The sequence below is a fragment of the Sinocyclocheilus rhinocerous genome, unplaced genomic scaffold (genome assembly GCF_001515625.1).
Source record: "Sinocyclocheilus rhinocerous isolate Xijiao unplaced genomic scaffold, SAMN03320098_v1.1 scaffold368, whole genome shotgun sequence".
Lineage (NCBI taxonomy): Eukaryota > Metazoa > Chordata > Actinopteri > Cypriniformes > Cyprinidae > Sinocyclocheilus > Sinocyclocheilus rhinocerous.
Genome location: NW_015664681.1, coordinates 738,908 through 758,342, shown reverse-complemented (window position 1 = coordinate 758,342; position 19,435 = coordinate 738,908). Strand labels below are relative to the sequence as shown.

General features: G+C 45.4%; 1 protein-coding gene across 1 annotated transcript in view; it reads right to left on the bottom strand.

Annotated features, from left to right (window-relative positions):
* The window catches only part of b4galnt4b (beta-1,4-N-acetyl-galactosaminyl transferase 4b), an 84,855-nt gene that overhangs the window by 31,296 nt on the left and 34,124 nt on the right, over positions 1 to 19,435 (bottom strand). The window contains exons 4-6 of the mRNA XM_016541043.1: positions 13,684 to 13,782; positions 6,498 to 6,593; positions 6,060 to 6,150 (exon numbers count right to left, since the gene is read on the bottom strand). Of these exons, the coding sequence (XP_016396529.1) occupies positions 6,060 to 6,150; positions 6,498 to 6,593; positions 13,684 to 13,782 (286 nt within the window). The remainder of the gene's footprint in view (positions 1 to 6,059; positions 6,151 to 6,497; positions 6,594 to 13,683; positions 13,783 to 19,435) is intronic.

Here is a 19,435-nt window from a genome sequence, read left to right as displayed (position 1 = left end):
CACGAGCGATGGGCGTCTTTTTAAAGACGGCTTTCCGCTCGTGCGTTTCTGGATGTGGTCGCTTCCTGGCTGCATCTGATGGTCATGATCGCTGCATCTCGTGCCTGGGCTTACAGCACGCTGAAGCAGCGCTCATGGATGAGTCATGTTCTCAGTGCGGGAACATGACCATCGCGACGTTGCGGTCTAGATACCTCCTCATTAAACGGGGGGGTATCCCCCTTGCCATGCCCCGCTCTAGCTCTTCCGGTTTTCGGAGGGCTACTTCGGTTCATGGTCAGGGAGACCTGAGGGTTACGGTGAGAGCTTCCCCGTCGAGTACGTCTCCGCGGGCCTCTCATTCCTCAAGCATGGCGCACCACCTGGGGTTTCCGGACGAGTGTGCTGGGTCCTCGGACAGGGCGGGGTCCAGCATCTTGTGCGGAGCACAGGCGGATGACAGGATGTCGATCGCTGCATCGGAGGGCGAGCTAGGCTCTGGAGATGAGGATTCGGCTGCGCTGCCACCGTCAGGTAGAGTGGCGTTGCCCGAGTCAGATCCAGAGCTGACCGCTATGCTTTCCCGGGCCGCCGAGAGTGTCGGGCTGCACTGGAGGCCTCCTCCTTCTCCCGAACGCTCGAGGCTGGATGATTGGTTCCTGGGGGCGCAGGCCGGGCGTCGGCAGCCGCCTCCGGTTCCATTCTTCCCGGAAGTGCATGAGGAGGTTACTAAGTCTTGGAAGGCACCTTTTTCTGCCCGAAACAGACTTGGTGCCTCCTCTGTCCTCACCACCCTCGACGGGGGGGCGGCCCAAGGGTATGTGGACATCCCTCCGGTTGAGCGCGCTATTGCCATGCAGCTCTGCCCGCAAAGCGCCGCCGCCTGGAGAGGTAGTCCACGCCTTCCGTCCAGGGCCTGTAAGTTCTCGTCCGCTCTGACGGCTAAGGCTTACAGTGCTGCTGGACAGGCCGCTTCCGCCCTGCACGCCATGGCCCTCCTGCAAGTCCACCAGGCCAAGGCGTTGAAGCAGCTGCACGAGGGTGGTGCTGACCCAGGTGTGCTGCAGGAACTGCGCACGGCGACGGACCTCGCGCTTAGGGCGACGAAAGTCACGGCGCGGGCCCTGGGTCAGACGATGTCCACATTGGTGGTCCAGGAGCGCCACCTATGGCTGACCTTGGCGGATATGAGGGAGGCCAACAAGCATCGCTTCCTGGACTCCTCGATCTCCCAGGCCGGCCTATTCGGCGAAGCGGTGGAGGGCTTTGCCCAACAGTTCTCCGCCGCGCAGAAGCAGACGGAGGCGTTTCGACACATCCTGCCCCGGCGGTCTGCTGCTGTCTGCACCCCACCGCCGGCTGCAGCCCCTCTGTCTGCTCGTCGCCGAGGGCGCCCTCCTGCGGCCTCCACCTCCGCTCCGGCACGGCCACAACAGCAGCCTTCACAACGGCCGCAGCGTGGAGCTGGCCGCAGGAAACCGGCGCTGCCCGCCTCCGCCCCTGCCAAGCCTGTGAAGCGCCAGAGCAGGCGGCGTCCCTGAGACGGGCGACCCGGAGCTCTTGGATCCTGCTCTTCGGAGATGGTGACTGCACCACTCCTTCCCCCGGAGGAGGGCCGGGTGGAGAATCTTATGTTTCCGTTTGTTTTTGTTCCGCCACTGGCTACCCAGCCAGTGGTACCCAAAACTTCAATAAAAGAGCAGTTTCCTTTGTCTCTGGGTCCCAAGAGGGCGAGGATGGCGGTGCACGAGACCCTGTCTCCACACGGCCGTCCCCCTCTCCTTTCGCCGATGGGCAGCAGGGTCCGGTTCGGGGACGCTGTGCCTCCTCACGAGCCCCCTGCCCAGCTATGGAGCCAGGTAAGTGGTGCGCCGCGCACTCAGACCCCACCCTGGGACGCACTGCCTCCCGGGTTGGGTCCTGTGTTCCACTTCACTGCCCTACTGCGGGTACGTCGGTGGTTTCCCTGGTCCCGCTAGTTCGGTTGCTGGGGGCCTGGTTAGCGCTCCCCAGGCCGTCTCGCTGGCTCATGAGAACCATCAGACTCGGCTACGCGATTCAGTTCGCCCTGCGCCCTCCCAAGTTCAGGGGCATTCGGTTCACCTCGGTGCTGGACAAGGATGCTCCTGTCTTGCGTGCAGAAATCGCGGTCCTGCTGGTGAAGGACGCGATACAGCCGGTCCCTCCAGCCGAGATGAGGTCGGGTTTCTACAGCCCGTACTTCATCGTACCCAAGAAAGACGGTGGGTTACGACCGATCCTGGACCTGCGCGTACTGAACCGGGCCCTTCACAAGCTCCCGTTCAGGATGTTGACGCAGAAACGCATCTTTCAATGCGTCCGTCCTTTCGATTGGTTCGCAGCGATCGACCTCAAGGACGCGTACTTTCATGTCTCGATTCTCCCTCGACACAGACCGTTTCTCCGCTTTGCGTTCGAAGGGCGAGCGTATCAGTACAAGGTCCTCCCCTTCGGGCTATCCCTGTCGCCTCGTGTCTTCACCAAGGTCGTGGAGGCAGCCCTCGTTCCATTGAGGGAAGCGGGCATTCGCGTTCTCAACTACCTCGACGACTGGCTCATATTGGCCCAGTCCCGAGCGCAGTTGTGCGAACACAGGGATACGGTGCTCAGTCACCTCAGCCGGTTGGGGCTTCGGGTCAACTGGGAAAAGAGCAAACTCTCCCCGGTGCAGAGGATCTCTTTTCTCGGCATGGAGCTGGACTCGGTCAACCTCTCAGCACGTCTCTCAGTAGAGCGTGCGCAGTCGATGCTGAACTGCCTGGGGTCCTTCCAGCGCAAGACGGCGGTTCCACTGAAAGAGTTTCAGAGGCTCCTGGGGCATATGGCATCCGCAGCCGCTGTCACGCCGCTCGGGTTGCTTCATATGAGACCGCTTCAGCGTTGGCTTCACGACCGGGTCCCGAGATGGGCATGGCGACACGGCACTTACCGGGTTCCTGTTACCCCGTTCTGCCGTCAGACCTTCAGCCCGTGGGCAGATCTTGCCTTTCTTCGGACAGGGGTGTCCCTTGGGCAAGTATCCAGGCATGTTGTTGTGTCAACAGATGCCTCTGCCAGGGGCTGGGGTGCCATGTGCAATGGGAATGCAGCTGCGGGGCTCTGGTCGGGGCCCCGACTGCAGTGGCATATCAATTGCCTCGAGTTGCAAGCAGTATGGCTAGCTCTGCGCCGCTTCAAATTGCTGCTGCACGACAAGCATGTACTGGTCCGTACGGACAACACTGCGACCGTTGCGTACATCAACCACCAGGGCGGTCTACGCTCCCGTCGCATGTCGCAACTCGCCCGCCATCTCCTCCTCTGGAGTCAGAAGCATCTGAGGTCGCTTCGCGCCGTTCATGTCCCAGGCGAGCTCAATCGTGCAGCTGACGAGCTCTCACGTCAGCCCGCCCTTCCGGGAGAATGGCGACTCCACCCCGAGACAGTCCAGCTGATTTGGAGACGCTTTGGGGACGCTCAGGTAGACCTGTTTGCCTCCCCGGACACGTCCCATTGCCAGTTGTTTTACTCCCTGGCCGAGGGGACCCTCGGCACGGACGCACTGGGGTGCAGCTGGCCTCGGGGCCTACGCAAATATGCGTTTCCCCCAGTGAGCCTTCTCGCACAGACACTGTGCAAGGTCAGGGAGGACGAGGAGCAGGTCCTCTTGGTAGCGCCATATTGGCCCAGTCGGACTTGGTTCCCCGAACTGATGCTCCTCGCGACAGCCCCTCCTTGGCAAATTCCTCTGAGGAGGGATCTCCTTTCTCAGAGAGGGGGCACCCTCTGGCACCCGCGTCCAGACTTGTGGAATCTCCACTTGTGGTCCCTGGACGGGACGCGGAGGTTCTAGGTGGGCTACCTCCAGCGGTAGTAAACACCATCACTTCAGCCAGAGCCCCGTCTACTAGACACGCTTACAGGCTGAAGTGGAACCTGTTCGTCGATTGGTGCTCTTCCCGCCGGGAAGACCCCCGTAGATGCCCGATCGGAGTCGTGCTTTCTTTCCTGCAGGATGGGTTGGAGCGAAGGCTGTCTCCCTCCACCCTTAAAGTGTATGTTGCCGCCATTGCCGCGCATCACGAGGCAGTAGACGGTAAGTCTTTGGGGAAGCAGGACTTGGTCATCAGGTTTCTCAGAGGGGCAAGGAGGTTAAATCCTCCGCGCCCTCACCTGTTACCCTCTTGGGATCTCCCCTCGGTCCTGACGGCCTTGAAGGAGGAGCCCTTCGAGCCTCTGCAGTCAGTAGAGCTTAAGTTTCTGTCGTTAAAGACAGCGCTCCTCGCCGCATTGGCCTCGGTCAAGAGGGTAGGGGACCTGCAGGCATTTTCGGTCGACGATTCGTGCCTGGAATTCGGAACGGGTAACTCTCACGTTGTCCTGAGACCCCGGCCTGGATATGTGCCCAAGTTCCCACCACGCCTTTTAGGGATCAGGTGGTGAACTTGCAAGCGCTGCCCCGGGAGGAGGCAGACCCAGCCATCGCTCTGCTCTGTCCCGTTCGCGCTCTGCGCATTTATGTGGACCGTACGCAGAGCTTCAGGACCTCAGACCAGCTCTTTGTCTGCTTCGGAGGACAGCAGAAGGGGAAGGCTGTCTCCAAACAAAGACTTGCCCACTGGTTAGTGGAGGCTATAGTCTTAGCTTACCAGGCCCAACGTTTACGTTGCCCCCTCGGAGTGAGAGCTCACTCTACGAGAGGAGTGGCATCTTCTTGGGCATTGGCGCGGGGCGCCTCGATAGCAGACATCTGTAGAGCTGCCGGCTGGGCGACGCCTAACACGTTTGCGAGATTCTATAATCTCCGTGTAGAGCCCGTGTCCTCTCGTGTACTCGCCTCAGGTAGGCAGTAACACCGGACCTGCTCGGTGTCGATCACGCTTGCTGCGCCATTCCCCTCTACGGACCGGATACGTGCGCTTTTTTGCTTCTCAGTTCAGTTCCCCATGGCGAACCCTGTTGGAGTTCCTCCCGCACCCTCGGCGGTCAGGCGTGGCGGAGCGCCAGACGCCAGGCTCAGCACTCGTGTGCATGCCCAAGGTCAGCCCTTGTGCTGGGCTAGGTGCCCGTGTGTAGTGATTCCCCTTCGGGTGATCCCACATGTGTATTCTTCCACGGTACGGCTCCCCTCACGGTAAGCCCGTGTCTTTCCCTGGCAGTCGTTCGCTGCCATCTCTGCTGCGTAGTTATCTCACCCCAGGCGGGTTGAGTCTACCGCAGGGACTTCCATATGTAGCACTGCCCTGGGCCAGTCCATATGTGTAATTCCACATGATACCTCCTATGCGCAGGATGTGGCTTCCGTAGCGTTCCCAACTGGGTACGCTTTCCCAGTGTTATCCAATGTACCACTGTATGGAACAGCAGTGTGGACACCTCTGCCTAGCCGCTGTCCTATCTTCCGCCCCAGCTGGTGTGGGGGGACTTGCCGGCTTCCGCAGGGCACTGGAGGGGGTCAGCAATAGTGGCGTTTTCCATACGGATCCCAATTCGTCAGTCACGACTGACGTAACGTCGAACGTGACTGACTGAAAGGGAACGTCTCGGTTACGTATGTAACCCTTGTTCTCTGAAGGAGGGAACGGAGACGTTACGTTCCGTCGCCACAGTTGCTGTACCACCGCTGTACGGCCGGGGCACGTAGTCTCGGCTCCTCAGCGAAAAACTGATGTGCGTTTGCACGCGCTCTCCTTTTATACCCGCGCTGCGGGGCGGGGTGCGCGTGGCGAAACACGCACGCCAACTGTCATTGGCTTGTTTAGTTAACACTCGAAGGTGATTGGGCTCTCGGGCGAGATCCCAATTCGTCAGTCATGACTGACGTAACGTCTCCGTTCCCTCCTTCAGGGAACGAGGGTTACATACGTAACCGAGACGTTACTGAGCCTGGACATGAATGCACAGCAATAGCATAACATATTGTCCATTTTATTAGGCACTAGAAATTAAATGAGCATGTGTGATTGTAATTATGATGAGAGTAAATCCATGATGTTTTAAAGTTTTGTACATTTTTGTGCAACAGTAAACCCTGATGAAATCCCTGTAATGTAACAAAAACATTGATGAAATACACTAACCATCTTTGTAAGGATGAATAAATCCAAAGACTCTAAGGCCATAATTCTTCCATTTTGGAGCCACTGCAATTTTCTTCACCGTGGTCCTGGTCTGTAGGGAAGAATTAAATATAAAAGCATTTGTAGGCTTATTCACTCTTAAACCCAAGGCACTAACACTAATTCACAGAATCACACCTCAAAATGGCTTCGAAGAAGAATAAACAGACAGCTCCAAAACACTGTTTTAGTGATAATGCAAAGGTGAAAGAACAGATATTAGTTCTGTCTGCAACACATCCTGCCCCTCGCAAATATTAGGCCAACATTTGGGATTTGTTAATGAAAATACTGACAATGAGATACTGCCCAGAGTATCCAGAATACATTTCATAAGTCAAGCAAGCAGGTTAATCTGAATTGTTCTATCAAACTCTGTCTTCCAGTGTCTGGTCTTACATGTGGGTAGAGAGGAAAATGAAGATTCTTCCTGAGCTGGGAGATAGATGAGCCACACCAGTCTTCAAACACATGCAGATTGGCCTGACCTTTATACTGACAGAGAAGAAAAACAGAGAGAATCAGCCTTTTCTGCACGTGTAACCAGCATTAATGTGAAGGAAATAGTCCAGAGATTTTAAAATTAAATATAAAATAAACTATATTATGAACTACAATATAAACTACAATGTAAAGAAATGGTTGTGATTTTAACAGTAAAAGCGCTACAGTAAAAACCTGTTTATTGGTTAACGGTAAGTCTCCATATACAGTGAATAACTGTAATAAATCTAACCTTAATGTAAAATAGGGGGTTTTGGAAGTGAAAAAGAAAAAGTCATTGTATAATTTACAGTGAAAAAAACGTAAATTGACATTCCCAGAATTCCCTGCCTGACACTTCACATTTTCGTAAATAAAAATAACTATGTTTCTTAGTTTTTCCGGTAACACTTTATTTTAAGGACTAGTTCTCACTATTAACTAGTAGCTTATTAGCATGCATATTACTAGCATATTGGCTGTTTATTAATATTTATAAAGCACAAACTGCCTTATTCCACATGACCATATTTTAGATCCCTTTATCCTACCCAATACCTAAACCTAGCATCTAATTTACTAACTATTATTAAGCAGTAAATTAGGGGTTTATTGACGGAAAACTCTTAGTTAACAGTGAAAATGTGTTCCCTAATCTAAAGTGTTACCATTTTTTTTTTCTTATAAATTTTGTAGGGTTAGGGTTACATCTTAATGTTGTTAAATTACATCTAATCCATCTAATGTTGCTAAATTAATGTTTATTGCATTATTTTAATATCATGTGTGTTACCATTATGGTGTTTAGTATTTGTATGAATGACACTGTGCACCTACTATATATGTGACCATGGACCACAAAACCAGGCATAAGGTTAATTTTTTGAAATTAAGATTTATACATAATCTGAAAGCTGAACAAATAATGATGTTATTGATGTCAATGATAATGATGAATGCTTTCCATTGATGTACGGTTTGTTAGGATAGGACAATATTTGACCGAGATACAACTATTTGAAAATCTGGAATCTGAGGGTGCAAAAAAATCTAAATATTGAAAAAATCACCTTAAAAGTTGTCCAAATGAAGTTCTTAGCAATGTATATTACCAATCAGAAATTACGTTTTGATATATTTACGGTAGGAAATGTACAAAATATCTTCATGGAACATGATCTTTACTTAATATCCTAATGATTTTTGGCATAAAAGAAAAATCGATCATTTTGATCCATACAATGTATTGTTGGCTATTACTACAAATATACCCCAGCGACTTAAGACTGGTTTTGTGCTCCAGGGTCACATATTAGTATCAGCTTGTTGAAGAGCTGCTTATAATGAGCTTTGATTTACTTTCTCATCACCACCTGATTTTTGTGGTTATCAGTGTATTACAATGGCACAAAACAGATATTAGTTCTTCAATAGGTTGGTATAATAACATTATAGCAGTAAATGAAATATGCATTTTTTTTACTGCAAATTTAACTTAAATCTGTAAAATCTCAAATGTTGCTACCATATTTTTTACGGTAAAGTTCTGAAAACCACAGCTGCCGATATTTTACTGTAAATGTCACAAAAAATTTTTTACAGTGTATTAATAACAATATTTAATTTATTGTCTATCCATTACAAAGTGTTGATCCATTATTTAAACCAATGCAATTCCTCTACTTTTTCTTTTTTGCATTTCTCCTCTGCTCTAGCTCATTTCCTTATCTAGGTTCGAATAAACCTGGGCTGCGTTTTTCAAAAGCATCATGAGCTAAATTGATCATAGAGGTGGCAACGGTTCTATGATCAACTTCGGCTTATGTTGCTTTTGGGAAATGCAGCCCTGGTATTGTATATACTACACATACTTATTTGGTCAAGGAAGAATATCTGCACATTGCCCATTTGCTGTAAATGTATACTATATTTTTTTGTAATTGTTGAACTACGGAGTGTACTACATGGACAAAATAACATTGACCACGGAAAAAAAAAAACTGTGGTCACAATTTTCATTGATGCAATTGAAAAAGGGTTTTCTATCATGCAATTCAAGGTTTAATGCTACCATAAAACCATAAGCCCATAAATGGGATGTCTATTAATATAGCACAGGTGGCTGAATTAACACTTGATTCAGAGGTGAGAACAGGGCCCAGGCCTTCACACAGACCCAGATTATGCACAGGACAGCCCAACAACAAATATATCTGAAATTGGATCTGTGAATATAAAAATTTTAAGCAAATTTTCATTTTTGAGAGAACTATTCCTATAACACCAGTTGCAATGTAAACTATGTAGTGACCTTATATCAATAATATTTATTAGAAAGTATAATTATCATGTTTTGGCTTTATTTCCAATAAACTGGATGCGGCACAACGCTCACAGAGCTTTCAGAGTGATTAAATGTCTATTGGATATGCAGCAATGCTTTCAGAAAACACAAATTGTCACAAACAGGAAAATTGGGCAATGCATTTCCAGCTACTTCATGCTCACGACTTAATGAAGAATTATGAGTTGGTGCAGCAGTGGTGGGATTTATCAGGAAATGTGTAAGCCTGTGCAAATCTTCATGTACCAAATTCTCCACCACCCTTTATCTTTCTATAATGCTCCTGGTGGTGACGGTGACAGAGACAGGCATTACTCATCATGCAGGTGAGCTCATATTAGATTGCTCTCGCCCCTTCTGTCAGTTGTTTAGGTCTCTCGCTGCACAGCCACGTTTAAATTTAGCCTGTATAATTGCAGCTGGTGTGGATGGTGGGAATGGCATCCCACCCAATCAGAGTGGGTGGACAGGACGCCATAGAATCTTGGGGACGGTTTCAGCTGTCATGGGCACACTGGGCTGTGCCACTCCATTGCCATGGCACATTCGCACATGGCAAGAGTTCAGTCGAGGGAGAAGAGAGAGTACAATGCGGTCACAGGTGGTAAGGTGGATTATCTGGGCATTATCAAGTGTACTATTTAAATTTTCACATGCTCCGAATAGATGAATAACTGTCACCCTGGTTTGTTTTGCACAAGGGGAAACAAGGAGAATGTGACAGCGTCTATATAAAAATGTGCAGTGTAATACAAATGCACTATAAATCATGAAAAAAATGGGATTTGCTACCATAATCCTCTAGAGGTATGATAAACATATCTAAATAGTCCCATTGTGTATCAGTAATAGACTTGTCTGTATTTGTTACAATAAGGTGTGCTATAAATACCTGTGAATCTTGTGTTATCAGTCAAAATTAATAGCATTCATCTTCCCTTTATCTCTGAATTTTAAGTAACTCTAAAATACATTCTGTGGTGCATGATAAGAGCATCTTATACGGCAGCATATGGAGTGTGAATGAATGGCCTGAGATCTTTTGTCAGAGTCATCTTACTGCGCTTCCAGCCAAAGCCCTGATGATAGATTTCCCAGCCTGGTTATTCCTACTGGCCATATAATGCATTCAATAACATAGAGAGGGAAGCACATAAATCATCGGATAAAAACAGAGGTTATCTCTGCACTGGGGTATTTTTTTCCTTTGTTGTGAATCATACTGGATAAGTATCTGACAAACAATCGACACATTTCCAATGAGACAGGAGAATGGGACAACACAAGGACTCCAATGTGACGTCTGTGTGCCATTTGCTATTTCTGGCATTTCCTACATCACATGCCTCTTAAGAGCTTCCGTGCTCCCATTGCTTCCTGGAGGGTTAGCATGCACCTGACACTTCAACGTCGAACGAGGAGCTCATCTGTCACAGGCCCAGAGGAAGGGAGCCTCGGGGGCAGCGTGTGGTCAGGGACCCTCTTTGATCATTGTCTCTTCATTATCACACAGTGTCGTGTCTCCTAGCCTGCTACGGCAACGAGGTAGGGAGAGGAGATAAGGATTGTTGGCTTATCGATCGGTGATACTACAGTGGAGTCAGGTTCAGTGTTTTCACAGCATTTAGAAAAGAGCTTCACAGCAGCTGGCAACAATATTGAAACTCCTTCATGAACAGCATATCAAAAATGTTGCTTAAAGGGACAGTTCATCCAAAAATGAAAATTAATTAATTACTCATCTGCATGTTGTTCCAAACCCGCAAGACCTTCATTCATCTTCAGAACAGAAGCAACACAAACAACACAATTACCTCGTTCAAGGGCCAGAACGGTAAGGACATTGTTAAAATAGTCCATGTGACATCAGTGTTTCAACTGTAATTTTAAGAAGCTACGAGAATACTTTTTTTGTGCAAAAATAAAACAAAAATAATGACTTTATTTAACAAACCTTTTCAGTCTCCACTACACATTTACGAGAGTACCCTGTAGCATGCATGTGATGCTGCTGACGCAGGAGCCGGCATTCTGACGTAGAACCCAGATGCATTGCGCCTTGTTTGCAAGCAGAGGAATGCACACACCTGCGTCGTGGTGCTCTCGTGAATAGCAGCGGAGACTGACCCGGAAGAGAAGACATTTTTTAAATAAAAGTCGTTATTTTTGTTTTCCTTTGCAAAAAAAGTATTCTCATAGCTTCATAAAATTAGGGTTGAACCACTGATGTCACATGGACTGTTTTATTTTATTTTATTAGGCTCAGATTTCATCAAAAATATTTTAATTTGTGTTCTGAAGATGAGTATTTTCAAAATTTTTAATAAGTAAAAATTTTATGTAGGGCCTATGAAAACTAACATAGGTGAACTTCGAAATTATGAAAAACTGCATCCAGGTGAGTATGATTTATTTGCAACAATGGTGAAGTCTTTACTTTTTTACCTCCTGTTCATCTCCTCCTCGCTTCAAATTTCGAAATTATACATTATAATTTAGCTTAAAAACTGCTCATGTTGCATGTATGCAGCATCTTTGTTTGGATCATGATTAAAATGCAGTGGTTGCCTCTAATTTTACATAGAAAGAGCACAGACAAAGCATTATTTTGTTTATATGAAGACGGACAATAGAAGCAATCAAAACCAACAAAAGAGCAATAATATGCAAGTGCTATATTAGTATATTATTATAGTGTTATATTTCAATTTCACAAAGAAACGTGCAGCATTTTGTCCAAGCAAAAATAAAAGGACACATTTAATTTATAATTTGTCTTAAATCTCATTTTGTTAAAAAAAAATCGCGAATCGAATCGTGAAATCAAAATCGTGATTCAAATCGAATCGTGAGTTGAGTGAATTGTTACATCCCTATCAATGAGTGGTCAAAGGCACGTCTGCCCATGGAAGGTCCTTGAGGGAGTGTGACTGGTTCACTGCCTCCCTCATTGATGAGGACGCCAGCCCCACTCCAGACCCAGAGCCCAGCCAGCCTTCAGCCATGCACCTACAGAGCACAAGCCAGAGCCTGCCATTAAAAAAAAAATGCCAGAGTGATCGCCAGAGGCTACGTTCATCCCTGAGCCCGAGCCCAGCGTGATGTCTGTCCAGGTGTGTGAGCCAGCATCAGGGTTCATGGTCTAGGGCATATTAGGATTTTGTCGGTATGGATTGGAGCCCTGCCCACACTCCTGACACTGAGGCGTGTGAAAGAAGTTGGGTCTCAACTAAATTATTTGAGATGGATGATATAAGGATTCCTGGTCTATTATCTCTGCTGATCCCATACTGTTCCAAGTTGTCTCACTCTCTGCTGGTTCAGTCCAGTTCCTCAGTTTCCTCAGTTCAAGGTCATGCATTAACATTGATGGTTTTTAGTGTTCTCTTCAGTAGTTTCAGTGAAGTCTAATACATCTCATTTTCTTGTGGATTCATACACACACTACTGTGACAACTGTCATTTTTTTATTAATTTAATGCATCCTTACTGAATTTAAATACAAAAAAACTGACCCCAAACTTTTTAACAGTAGTGTATATTTTAATAAGCAAAACTATTGCAAGAAAACATCACTTCATCATTATTTATCCAAAGCGACTTGCAAATGAGGAACTCCATAAGCACTGAAAGTGGATTGAGAAGAAAAAAAATATAAAATATATATTATAATATGACCTTTTCAAATATTTAACATTGTCTTATTTCACAGGGCTATTTGAATAATTACAAACCAGATAATTAATGTTTTAATGTAGTAAATACTGGAAACACATCAGCTTTTAATATGAAAGTGATTCAATTCTATGTTGTTTATTTTATTTTTTTATATTTTTTGAGAAGGCACTTGTGGCAGTCCTGGATCAGGTGGAAAGAAATAACACCTTTAAAGTTCTTAGTAAAACTGTAAGATAGGTACAGTTGAACTAGACATCAGCAATCACCATGAACTGTCCCTGTATAGAGAGGAGCAGATTTGACATTTGAATCACAGATTTTTTTGTGCCACATCGTTTTAGACGACAACATTTATACTAATTAACAATAATTCTATTAATTCATTTTCAAAAATACAAACTTTATCCATTCAAAATCCACTGGCTCAGTTTGAATGGCCATAAGGCTTCTGGTAGGTTCTATGTGAGCTTCTGGCTCAGAAGATGCTATTGACTTCAGCTCTCAGTGAGAAATTAACTTAAATTGCAAAAGTCACCTCAAATCCTCTGAGGATTTAAGCTAGAAGTCAAATGCAAAAATATTCGCCTCTTGGTGTGAAAATTCTCATCAGCTTGGTAAGATCTGTTCCTACAATGATCCTCACAGAGAGAGACTGTAATACTACTAATAGTCGTTTGTTAGTGTTAATGCCATAGTGTTAATTCCTGATATTCAGGTGTTTGTGGGTGTCTAATTAATTTATATCTGGAACAATATAGAAGGGCTAAGCAGAACTGGCTGGTTCATCATAAATACAGCGCCTGTTGTTCTCTCGTCTTTTCGGCCACCTGTTCATGTAATTTTAGCACAATTCCTGGAGGGATGCAGAGCTATGGGAGGATGTGCCTCCCCAAGGAAATCACACACAAAGAGAGAGAGTGAGAGATTCACAGCTAACCTGCACACTGTCAGTGTGGGTTAGATAAAAGCAGTTTTAATATTGGAGAATAGTGAATGCAAACCACCGCACATTATCCTACACATTTCTTCTGTGTAGGAAAATAAAGTGTATGTATTTAACACTATAAAAGCATGTTTTACCCCTGGTTTCCATGGCAACCTAAGGAACTTCTGGGCAAGGAGTCTGCGCATCTCAGCATTGGCACGGCTCTCCTGTGCAGATTCATTGAGCTCTTCCCCCTGAAACAACAGGAACAAGGAGTGCACAGTGACCCTACATAAAGAGATGCCTCACAGACATTTTCATGCAACACTCAGTAGCTGCGCTATACTTACTATAATCATACAACCCCAAAATACAGAGTGCTCAATACAGATATTGAAGATATATTAGTCATTTTATTTACTTAATAATTAAACAACCAAATGACATTAAATTAGAATGAGGTCCAGTTGTGTTTAGCTTTATTTAAGTAGCTGTTACACAATTACTGCTGATGTTAAACATTCAGATACTTCAAACAAACATAAATAGATAGTTAATTTAAACTGAAACTTTATACTCAAAATGTTTACTCATTGCATATGTTCCCTTCACCACCATACACTGTTCAGCACAAATAATTTTTATAGAAACTAAATTAGGTGTTATTGGAAAATGTCAGTTTGAAGGACAAATTACACACACACACACACACACATATATATATATATATATATATACACACATTCAATGTTTCCTAAATGCAAAATAATGTACCACTTTGCCTTTGTTTACTCTACATTTCTTATAAATCTTCACAGAAGGTTCAGCAGGATGTGTGCAGGTTTTTAGTTTTTACTCTCCTATCGGCTGTAATCCCACTCAGTCCTTCTAATCCTGCACATAGAGCTGTGAATGAGTCCCCATCAAAACAATGACTGCAGCACATGAAGAACTACTCTAGACATTACACAAAATGTTTCCATCCAGCTGAGAGCCACTACAAATCACATTTAAAGTGACTGGAAGAGTTCCAGAATGCAATAACAAGCACAAGCTTTCTTCAAAAGCACTGCCTGTGAATTAAACTGTGATATTAAGGGCTGAAAGCAGGAAAAGCACTTAAGCTCTTACTTCTGTCTGTGTCATGTTGAGTGGGTAGGGGTTAATGAATTGCACAACCTACATTGTAAGTTCATGGATGACTACAAAAAGGTTTGATGAATTGTTAGAATGGGGATATTTGGACTACCGTACTGCTGAAAAGGCGAACTACATTAGCACACTTTGACGCAAGTTTTGTTTGTGTGTGTGTGTGTTTGTGTGTGTGTATTAGGGATGGGAAAAAGAAAAAAAAGAAAAGTATTCTCGTTCCCTAACGATTCCATTAAAAATTATTTTAGGAGTTGAAAGGAATAAATATTTAGGGGAAAAATGTAATTCCATCACCAGATGAAGAGATAACTTCAATTCTAAATACATTTCAAAAATTTCTTACACAAATATGTTTACATAGACTTTTTGACAACTTTATAGGTGGATTACTGTAAATGCCATCCAATGCAACTGGTCTCTACTAAAGAACAATACTAAGACAACAAAAAATGTGATAACAAACAACCAGTTCAAAAGTTTGGAATTGGTAAGTTTATGTTTTTGAAGAAATCTTTACTTGATAAAGAAATACAGTAAAACAGTAATATTGAGCCATTACTCCAGTCTTCAATGTCACTTGATCCTTAAGAAATTATTCTAACCCCCTAAAAGGCATTTTTAATGATTTCATGCCTAAGTGGCATACTGAAAAGAAGCAGAGGTGGTGTTTAACCACACTATTAAGTCATAAGCCCCTTTCAACAGTAATACCAGTAAATTGCCGTAAAATTACCGGAAACGGCTTTTTGTATTTTTTGTAAATACAAAAATGTAGATGTCTTACGTCAGCACGTTCTGAACTCGTACATTGTCATACTGGTAATCTTCACACAGAGCAGATTACCGGTAATTTATTGGTAATTTTAAAACTTCTCATACGGGTAAATTACCAGAACAAATTTACTGGTATTTTTGAAAAGGTCCAGTTCACACGTAACCGGTAATTTACCAGTACTGTATGTGTGAATGGGGTTATAAAGTGGCACATTCCACAACCTGTCATTTTGGCAGATTGGCTCCAATATATGCTGTTTTTAGACTAATGAGAAAGTTTTGAGTTTTTAAACTTACAGGATGTTTTAATAGTGCAGTGACCTCTTATATGTCAAAAGAAATTATGATTTTTCAGTTCATGACCTCTCTAAGCCTCACAGTTAGTTGATATGCGCTTTATTTACTAAAAAGAATCTAGTGGTGCTGTATGTTTTTATTCACTCAAAATAACTGACTCATAAGTGTCATTTGTTCTGTAATCGGTCTGCACTGATCACAATGTCTGTTTGGTGCTGTAGACAAAACAGAGAATTTTAGTACAGTATTCTGTCTGCATCGGCTTCAAGACAAATTAAAGTCACTTTCAGCTAAAGAAAATAATGAAGACAAGCCTAAAAGCTCATATATCCCAATTAAGCTACGTGCCCCTGTCATGCAGTCCAGAAGGAAGGCTTCATCCCGGCTAATGGCGTCCAAGCGATCGGCCTCCCTGCTGTTCTGCAAGCCCGGTGCAACCCACTGCTGTCTAAGTATTTGGTAGATCTGACCTCAACGTAAGACCGAGGGCAGATCTCATAAATAAACGAGCTCTGGATCTCCTCTCCGCTCTCTGACAAGACAGCAATGATAACCAGATGGCTCCCACCAACACCCTGGAAACAGATCCTAGGACTATCAGCAAGGTTAATGAATTCTCCTTATTTACATTAGCAAGGCAGGACGGGGCAAGAAAAGACAAGGCTTATTTATTGTGAGCTGTGACAGACGATATAGGGGGGTGGGGGGGTCTGGTAATCATCATCATTATTTTGTTTGCTGGAGACTATACACATAGAGATGCGCATCCGCAAGAGACGACGGCTTTCAATTTGCGTTTTCCCTGCCATTAATCAGGGGACACAGACGCAGACGAATCGGAGTATGACAGTAAGAGCATGTTTTACTGACAATCAGTCACGAGCGAATAGCTCCGCTACAGAAGAGTCCATATGAGGATAACAGGAGGAGGATAGAGACTCAAAGGACAGAAACTGAAGAGAAGGATGGACATATAATTGGGAAACTTTTTGAAAGCTCCTTTCTAATGTTCTGTGGGTAAACTTTGTCCTACTTGTCGTGACAATTTCTGACAAACCAATGTTTTTTTTATTTTTTTTAAGTAGAGCAGACAAACTGCAAGAGTAGAAAAACTAAAGAAAACACAAGATGACAATGTCTGTAACAAGTGAACAAGACATAAATCAGAGTCAAATTTGTAGATATGCTACAATTCAAAAGTTTTACATCAGTAAGATTTTTTTTAATACTGTCACACCCCTAGACTGTTTGTTGTGTTTTCTTTCCCAATGTGCTCTGTGTGACCTAGTTTCTGTCTCCCGTTCATTATGTAATTTGGTTCATGCGTGTCTAGTTAATTATGTTCATTTGCCAACCTACTTAAGTTGTGTTCTGTTCACTGTTTTCTGTCTGGTCTACTACGTCCCTACGTGTGTCTCCTGCCTGTTCTGTCCTGGATTTACCCTTGTGTGGATTTATTAAAGACTATTTGCATTTATCTTCATCTTCTTCGTGCGTTTATCTCACCGTAGCGTGACAGAAGACTGGACCTAAATGTGAAAGTAGCGTGGCGTGTTTCCCCGTGTTTTGGTTTTGTTTATTAAATTTTCCTTTTAAGTTATTATGGTCGACGCAGAGCGCAGCCTACCACCACACTTCTTCGCGGAGCTACAGTTTGAGCCCACCGTTGACAGAGAGCCAGAGCCCGCCGTGACCGACGAGCCATCGCCTAGGAGAGCGACAGAGCTGAGGATCGCCCCGGAGCTAGAGCCTCAATCGACGTCAGTTCAGGTGCGCGAGCCGGCTGCTAAACATGCGACGGTGGAAGTGTCAGTAGGGAGCGAGGGCGCGGAGGAATGCCCCGCCCACTGCACCACCGCTAGGGGTGTTCAGAGGATGTTAACATATATGCAGACATGCCCCCTCTTCTCCCGCCTTCGTCTGAACTCTCTGCCTGCCCTGAATCATCTGTCTGTCCTGAAACAACTACGTAGGTCGTAACTGAACTGTCTGTTTATATTGAACTGTTCGTCTGCCTGGAATTATCTGTCTTCCCTGAACTGAATCTGTCTGCCTACACTATAGCGACCACGGAGGTCGTTCCCCTGTCGCTGGCGCTCACGGTGCTGGAAGTGGCCTTATGGTGTGTGTGGGCAGCACACACCGTCCCTAAGCCTCCTGAGCATCGTGAACTCCCGCCCAGCCTCCCTCTCCCACCACCTCTGTACCAGTCCTCACCATCACCACCGCTGTCTCCTGACAGCCCCTCAGCTCACCCTCAGCTCACCATCTGTGCGGTGGGATCGCTGTGTGTCTGCCAGTCTCCATCACCATCTGCTCCGCCGCCGTCGATCGGCCCCCTGGAGCCGTTAGCCCTTCCTCCACCATGGCTCCTCCCTCCGTCGGCTCCACCGTGGGCTGCCATCATGGCTGTGTCCTGGGTCCCGCCTGGCTCCTCCAAGTCCCTCCTGTCTCCTCCCTGGCTCCGTCCTCCAGTTGATCCGCCCTGGTCCCTTCTGCCTCCAAAATGGCTCCTTCCTCCATCTGATCCACCCTGGTCCCTTCTGTCCCCGTCCTGGCTCCTCCCTCCGTCATCTCCACCCCAGACTCTGTTCGTCGTCCTCCTCCCGGGTGTCCGTCCTCCGGCCGAAACTCCACCTGTATTGTCTGCCTGCCTTCCTGCCAGCCCTTTGCCATCCCCTGTCACTATCTCATATCCACTCCTTTGTCCTCCTCCTAAGTCCCCCTCAGTCCATCCCTTTGTTGTTTCTGCGGCGCGAGGTCGCGCCTTCCGGGAGGGGGGCTAACTGTCACACCCCTGGACTGTGTGACCTAGTTTCTGTCACCCATTCATTATGTCATTTGGTTCATGTGTGTCTAGTTAATTATCTTCATTTGCCAACCTACTTAAGTTGTGTTCTGTTCACTGTTTTCTGTCCAGTCTACTACGTCCCTACGTGTGTCTCCTGCCTGTTCTGTCCTGGATTTACCCCTGCGTGGATTTATTAAAGACTATTTGCATTTATCTTCATCTTCTTCGTGCATTTATCTCACAGTAGCATGACAAATACTTTTATTTAGCAATGATACATTAAATTGATCAAAAACAAAAGTAAAGAAATAATGTTCGAAAGTTACAAAATGTTTCTATTTCAAATAAATGCTGTTTTTATCTATCAAATAATCCTGAAAAAAAAAAAGAAATGTTTCTTGAGCACCAAATCAGCATATTACTGATCCTGTCACACTGAAGACTGGAGTAATGGATGCTGAAAATTCAGCTTTGCCATTGCAGGAATAAATTACATTTTAAAATATATGACTTATTTAAAATTGTGATAATATTTCACAATATTTCATATAATAAATTCAGTATTGGTGAGCAAGAGACCCCCATGGTAGTGTATAGGGCTGAAACGATTCCTCGAATACCTCGAGTAACTTGAATACAAAAAAATCATAGAGGCAAATTATTTGCCTCGAGGCTTCGTTTAGTCTATTTACTGTAACTACACACGGAACACAGTGTTTCCCCACGGACCGTTATTACTGACGCACAAACCGATAAACGCTGGACCAGACCATAGACTATAAAAACAGGGACCAGACTTTATAAAAAAGCGCTGGACATATTTAAGACCATAAATCAATATGGTGGCTAGTTATAATGTCCCTACGTTAGCTATGTTTTGTGAAAGACTAAAC